Raw genomic sequence first — 7959 nt, forward strand, 5'->3', positions numbered from 1 at the left:
TCTATCCTATCCTATTCTCTATCCTATCCATCCTCTATAATATCGTATACTCTATCATATCCTATCCTCTTGCCTATGATATCATCTACCCTATCGTATCCTCTATCCTATCCAATCTCCTACCCTATCCTCTATCCTATCCTATCCTCTATCGTCTGCTCTATCCTATCCTATCCACTATCCTATCCTATCCTCAATGCTATCCTATTCTCTATCCTCACCTATCCTTTATACTATCCAATCCTCTATCCTATCCTATCCTCTATCCTATCCTATCCTCTATCCTATCCTATCCTCTATCCTATCCTATCCTCCATCCTATCCAATCTTCTATCCTATAGTATCCTCTATCCTATCCTATCCTCTATCCTATCCTATCCTCTATGCTATCCTATCCTCTATCCTATCCTATCCTCTATCCTATCCTATCCTCTATCCTATCCTATCCTCTATCCTATCCTATCCTCTATCCTATCCTATCCTCTATCCTATCCTATCCTCTATCCTATCCTATCCTCTTCCCTATCCTATTCTCTATCCTATCCTATCCTCTAGCCTATCCTATCCTCTATCCTATCCTATCCTCTATCGTATCCTATCCTCTATCCTATCCAATCCTACATCCTATCCTATCTTCCATCGTCTCCTATCCTCTATCCTATCCAATCCCCTATCCTATTCTCTATCCTATCCTATCCTGTATCCTATAATATCATCTATCCTATCCAATCTCTATCGTCCCCTGTCCTCTATCCTAGCAAATCCGGACGAATGTTGCGGACGTAAATGCGTGCGAATCTCGGCGGCGGAAATGCGACGACACAGGTGTCCGAATGCATGGTCAAGCCAAGCGAGTAAAGGTAGACGCAAGGCGTCTACCTTAGGCCGCTAAAAACCTCAACAAATGGAGGGAATATTCCCTGATATGAAGGTTTAACGAGCACGGGGGGACCGAAGAGTCCACCCGGGGCCGTCAGGCTACTGGAAGAAGCCACGAGATTCGCTAAGCGCATGAGGGGGAGAACAGATGTTTAGGAAAAACAAAGAGTCGGGAACATCTCGGGTACCGACCCCTCATTTAAATCCGCAGGTATGCGACGACATGCCGAGGTTCCGCGAAAAAGGGATCAAAAGTTTCCAGGTGATAAGGCGACCGCTCGCCGAAGGCTACGTTTTTGTGTTGGATTGTGTGCACCATGGAGGGGACTCAGTTGTCGAGGATCCTCGGGCTGAGTGGGGGATTCTCGGGCTGCGAATTCAGTATTGTGTCAGCAGGGAACGAACGAGCAACAATATTTGTACACGAACATTTGGTGCCGAAACCCGGGAATTTCGCCGGTTTAGAGAGACAAGGCAATCTTGTCAAAGTGCATGTGTCGTTTCGAGGAAGTGATACGAAGCTGACAGGTCAATGGCTAGAGGGAAGCGCAAGGCTCCTGTGAACGGAGGACGGCGAGCCCCATGTTCGCCGAAAAGAACTCGTACCCGAAGCGAAGCAGGAGCCATCAGAACCACCCTGGGGATCAGCGATACTGACGAAGCCGGACCATCCGGGCTACAACCTGGACAGATGAACCGAAGAAGATTGGGATCGCTCACCTCAGACGCGCCGGTGGAGGAAGGGATCGCCGAAGACTCCGATAGGGACAACCGTCAACAGGAGTCATCCACAATTCGAGGAGGAGGCGACGTCGGGAACTGGATGAGTAGCACGCGACTTCAAATACAAGAACAGAGTGAGCGTGACTGTCCGCGAGAGAGGGACTCGACGATACGAATTGTAGAGGCTATCGAGTCTACGTTGCGCACCGTCCGCGAAGCAACAATAGGGGAAGCGAGCTTACGCATCGCGAACAGATTGTCAGCGACGGGAAAATTGCCTGAGTTTTCGGGAAACCCATTAGAATGGAGGCATTTTAAAGAAGCATATCTTTTAACCTCAGAAATGGGTGGATATAATGAACGCGAAAACATGGCTAGATTGTTTACCGCGCTGAAAGGAGAGGCACGTGACTCGGTTAGCAGTTTGTTCGCCATAGGACGCGACGCGTCATTGGTCATGCGTACATTAGAATTGAATTTCGGGAATAAGAACATGGTGGTCCAGAAGATCGTGAGTGACATCAAGGAATTACCGAGCATAGACTCTGGTAAAATGAGCTTAACGAAGTTTGCGACGAAACTTCAAAACGCTGTCACTGCCTTGCGTTCTCTCGATCTCGTCGGATATCTCCACAGCCCCGATCTGACGCAGAGTGTGGGAAATAAAATACCATCGGCTCTGAAATACGCGTACAATAAATACTCTTCTGAATCCTCTCAGAATAAAACGGAGTTAGAAAAACTAGCAGATTTCTTAGGCAGAGAATCAGAACTCGCAGAAGCAGTAGGAGTGTTTAATACAGAATCAAACACCGACGTGACGTCGTCTAGGGCCGCAATTCCGAAGGAGCAGCTTAGGCCGAAAAGACGGAGAATTGCGACGGAAAGGGCGTACGACATAAACTTAGTTGAAGGTCAAAAGGGGGACGTTGGTAAATGCGTGTTCTGCAATAGGGGGAATCACATCGCAACCGAATGCCGAGTTTTTGCAAGAGAAACAATAGCGCGACGATGGTACTTGATAAAAAAATTCAGACTGTGTTTCAAATGTTTTCGGAAGGGGCATTCGCGAATGAAATGTAATGGTAGTAACTGCGTGAAATGTGGGGGGTCGCATCATGCTCTTCTGCACAACAGCAGATTCGAAAAAAAATTGCGGACCGCAAGTCCGGGAGCAATCAGCCGGGAGCTAGAACCGCCATCGAGTGTCATTCCAGGAAACACCGCTAATAACGGTTTATGACTAAACAAAGGAGGAACACTGCTGAAAATACTGCCGGTCCGGATAGTGGGTCCAATTAAGACAATAAATACGTTCGCCTTATTAGATGAAGGATCTACGGTTACCCTCGGTGATAAAAAAGTGCTATCCGGCACGGGAGTAAAGGGGACACGCGTAATCGTTACATTAAAAGGCATAGACACGCGGGAGAAATTGGTGACGAATTGCGAGAAGATAGAGTTCGACATACAAGGAGAAGGTAATATACATTAAAAAGAAAAATGCCGTCGAAAACGCCGAGGCGTCACCGGAAGCAGCGAAAAGCATAGTTGAAGATAGCTATATGGATGACTATCTAGCCAGTCGAGGAACCATCGATCAAGCGAAGAAACTTATTCACGATGTGATCAGGATAAATCTAAAGGGAAGTTTTAAAATGCACAGTTGGGCAAGCAATTCCGTATATATTATAGATTCTATTCCGGAGACGGTTAGGCAACAGGGTCGAGACGACATGCGCTTATGCGACCGCGGGGGAGAGCGAGTTTTAGGACTTATTTGGAGTACCCAAGCGGATGTATTGCATTTTGACTTAGGAATGACTAAAGTATCGGAGAGTATACTCGCGGGCGAAAAAAGACCGACTAAACGAGAATTTCTCAGAATCATCATGTCCGTATTTGATCCATTAGGTCTTCTGTCTCCATTTACTCTAAAATCAAAAATATTAATGCAAGAGATATGGCGCAGTGGCATAGAATGGGATCAACCGTTAAGAGACGAAGAACAATTAGGTTGGGTATCCTGGCTCGAGGGACTTCGCAAAATAAGTAGTCTCCGTATTCCTCGTTGCTACACACCAACCGGGATCGACTGCGCGAAATTTCAGCTACACATATTTTGCGACGCCAGCTTGAAGGGCTACGCAGCAGCAGCATATTTGAGGGTTGTCATGCGAGACGGATTCGCACGTGTAGCGCTAATCATGGGGAAAACCAGGGTTACACCTTTGAAACCGTTGTCGGTCCCACGTTTAGAACTACAAGCCGCGTTGTTGGGTGCGAGACTAGGTAAAACTGTTGCCGATGAACTAAAAATCGAAATAAGTGAGCGAATATTCTGGTCCGATTCTATCACAATCGTTCGATGGATAAAATCAGAACCGCGAACACGGCAGGTATTTGTAGCAAATCGATTAGGAGAAATCGGAGAATTAACGTTGAGTTCCGAATGGCGGTGGTTGCCATCCTCTTTAAATCCCGCGGATGACGCCACGCGCTGGTCAAAAAAAGAAATGAGCACAAACGATCGTTGGTTCACCGGTCCGGAATTTTTACATCAGGCAGAGTCCAATTGGCCAAGGGAAAAAGATATCACCGAAGCCGAGAAACTGCAAATTGATGCCATTGAGATAAGAAAGGTAAAGGTGTACGTCGCTCAGGCATACGAATACTATGTCCCATATGTCGCGAGAATGTTGGGTTGGCCGGGATTATTAGTAGCCGCGAGACGCATAAAAACCGCCTTTGACCGCTGGAGAGGAAGAAGCCGGACTCAAATAACAACGGAAACGATCATTTCAGCCGAACACTATTGTTATCGCTCTATTCAGTCCGAAATGTTTGTAGAAGAACTGGAAGCATTGAAAGCGAAAAAGGGCATCAACAAAAAAAGTAAGATTGTAGCACTGAAACCCTACGTGGACGAAAAAGGAATTCTGCGAGCCTGGGGACGAGTTACCAAAATAGCTGAAGAGGAATTTAACAACCATCCAATCATTTTAGATAGCAAACATCCCGCTACCAAATTGCTAATAGAACATTACCACCGGCGTTTTTATCACGCTAGTAATGAATCAGTCGTAAATGAGTTAAGACAGCAATTTTATATAATAGGAATTAGACGCGCGCTTCGGTCGATAATAAGTAGGTGTGTAATATGCAGGATACGCCGGGCGAAACCGCCGAATCCGATCATGGCAGCTCTACCAGCTGGTCGCATAGCATATAGGCAACGACCTTTCTGTCATTGTGGCGTGGACTATTTCGGCCCGATGCTCGTAAAAATTGGAAGGCGCAGGGAAAAACGGTGGGGGGTGCTTTTCACTTGTCTTACGACAAGAGCGATTCATTTGGAATTAGCTCACAGCTTGAGCACTAGCTCAACCATTATGGCCATAAAAAGATTAGCGGCGCGAAGAGGTTCACCTTTAGTAATGTACAGCGACAATGGTACAAATTTCAAAGGAGCGAGCAAAGAACTCCGGGACGCAATTGCGACTATTGAAATAGGAAAGATATCCAATTATGCTCTGGAAAAAAGGATAAAATGGATCTTCAATCCGCCGGACGCGCCTCACATGGGCGGAGCATGGGAGAGGCTAATTAGATCAGTCAAAATTGCTCTCGATGCAATTTTGCGGGAACAGGCCCCTAGCGAAGAAGTCCTCCAAACGTTAATGGTAGAAGTAGAACATTCGATTAATTCGCGGCCGCTAACGCATGTATCCACCGACCTTCGCGATAACGAAGCATTAACTCCGAATCACTTCTTGATAGGATCATCGTCGGGGGAAATAAAATTAGGCAGGTATGACACTCAAGTAGCGTGTCCGAAGAAACAATGGCGAATTGCACAAGCCTTTGCCGATGCATTTTGGCAAAGGTGGTTGAGAGAATACCTACCAACTCTAATCGCACGTCCAAAATGGTGCGAGGCAGAAAAATCGCTACAGACCGGAGATATAGTGCTGATAGTTGAACTAAATACACCCCGAAACCTTTGGAGAATAGGTACAATAATTGAAGTGTACCCGGGTTCAGATGGGGTAGTCAGAGTAGCCAAAGTGCGAACAAAGAAAGGCGAATTCATGAGACCCGCACGGAAACTAATAAAAATAATGTCCAATTCGAAATCAATGTAAGTTAGTATTGTTGTTGCGATTAGAATTAAGATAGTATTGTTGTTGCGATTAGAATTAAGTTAGTATTGTTGTTGCGATTAGAATTAAGATAGTATTGTTGTTGCGATTAGAATTAAGTTAGTATTGTTGTTGCGATTAGAATTAAGTTAGTATTGTTGTTGCGATTACAATTAAGTTAGTATTGTTGTTGCGATTAGAATTGAGTTAGTATTGTTATTGCGATTAGAAATAAGTTAGTATTGTTGTTGCGAACCCTAATAGAAGTCGAGATAACGTCACTGTTACTTTATGCCAGAAATTAAATAAAAAAAAAAGATTTAATTTGAGGGGGAGAATGTTGCGGACGTAAATGCGTGCGAATCTCGGCGGCGGAAATGCGACGACACAGGTGTCCGAATGCATGGTCAAGCCAAGCGAGTAAAGGTAGACGCAAGGCGTCTACCTTAGGCCGCTAAAAACCTCAACAAATGGAGGGAATATTCCCTGATATGAAGGTTTAACGAGCACGGGGGGACCGAAGAGTCCACCCGGGGCCGTCAGGCTACTGGAAGAAGCCACGAGATTCGCTAAGCGCATGAGGGGGAGAACAGATGTTTAGGAAAAACAAAGAGTCGGGAACATCTCGGGTACCGACCCCTCATTTAAATCCGCAGGTATGCGACGACATGCCGAGGTTCCGCGAAAAAGGGATCAAAAGTTTCCAGGTGATAAGGCGACCGCTCGCCGAAGGCTACGTTTTTGTGTTGGATTGTGTGCACCATGGAGGGGACTCAGTTGTCGAGGATCCTCGGGCTGAGTGGGGGATTCTCGGGCTGCGAATTCAGTATTGTGTCAGCAGGGAACGAACGAGCAACAATATTTGTACACGAACACCTATCTTATCCTCTATCGTCACCTGCCCTCTATCCTATCCAATCCCCTATCTTATCTTCTATCGTCTCCTGTCCTATATCCTATCCAATCCCCAACCTATCCTCTATCCTATCCTATCCTCTATCCTATCCTATCCTCTATCCTATCCTATCCTCTATCCTATCCTATCCTCTATCCTCTCCTATCCTCTATCCTATCCTATCCTCTATCCTATCCTATCCTCTATCCTATCCTATCCTCTATCCTAGCATATCCTCTATCCTATCCTATCCTCTATCCTATCCTATCCTCAATCCTATCCTGTCCTGTATCCTCTCCTATCCTATATACTAACCAATCCTCTATCCTATCCTCTATCCTATCCTATCGTCCATCGTCTCCTATCCTCTATCCTATCCAATCCCCTATCCTATCCTCGATCCTATCCTATTCTCTATCGTCTGCTCTATCCTATCCTATCCACTATCCTATCCTCTCCTCAATGCTATCCTATTCTCTATCCTCACCTATCCTTTATACTATCCAATCCTCTATCCTATCCTATCCTCCATCGTCTCCTATCCTCTATCCTATCCAATCCCCTATCCTATCCTCGATCCTATCCTATCCTCTATCCTATCCTATCCTCTATCGTCTCCTATCCTTTATCCTATCCAATCCCCTATCCTATCCTCGATCCTATCCTATTCTCTATCGTCTGCTCTATCCTATCCTATCCACTATCCTATCCTCTCCTCAATGCTATCCTATTCTCTATCCTCACCTATCCTTTATACTATCCAATCCTCTATCCTATCCTATCCTCTATCCTATCCTACCCTCCATCGTCTCCTATCCTCTATCCTATCCAATCCCCTATCCTATCCTCTTTCCTATCCTATCCTCAATCCTATCCTATCCTCTACAATATCGTATCCTCTATCATATCCTATCCTCTTGCCTATGATATCATCTACCCTATCGTATCCTCTATCCTATACAATCTCCTACCCTATCCTCTATCCTATCCTATCCTCTATCGTCTGCTCTATCCTATCCTATCCACTATCCTATCCTATCCTCAATGCTATCCTATTCTCTATCCTCACCTATCCTTTATACTATCCAATCCTCTATCCTAACCTATCCTCTATCCTATCCTATCCTCTTTCCTATCCTATCCTCTATCCTATCCTATCCTCTATCCTAATCTACCCTCTATCCTATCCAATCCTCTATCCTATCCTATCCTCAACGCTATCCTATCCTCATTCCTATCCTATACTCCATTATATCCTATCCGCTATCTTATCATATCCTCTATCCTATAATTTCCTCTATCCTATCCAATCCTCTATCC

At 45.3% G+C, this 7959-nt stretch overlaps 1 protein-coding gene across 1 annotated transcript; it reads left to right on the plus strand.

The window, feature by feature from the left end:
- The first annotated feature begins 3167 nt into the window (after positions 1–3167).
- Positions 3168–5747, plus strand: LOC143363550 (uncharacterized). Its single transcript, XM_076804115.1, has one exon. It carries the CDS (start codon positions 3168–3170, stop codon positions 5745–5747), a length of 2580 nt encoding a protein of 859 aa, XP_076660230.1.
- Positions 5748–7959: the final 2212 nt, after the last annotated feature.

The sequence above is a fragment of the Halictus rubicundus genome, unplaced genomic scaffold (assembly GCF_050948215.1).
Source record: "Halictus rubicundus isolate RS-2024b unplaced genomic scaffold, iyHalRubi1_principal scaffold0057, whole genome shotgun sequence".
Classification (NCBI taxonomy): Eukaryota; Metazoa; Arthropoda; class Insecta; order Hymenoptera; family Halictidae; genus Halictus; species Halictus rubicundus.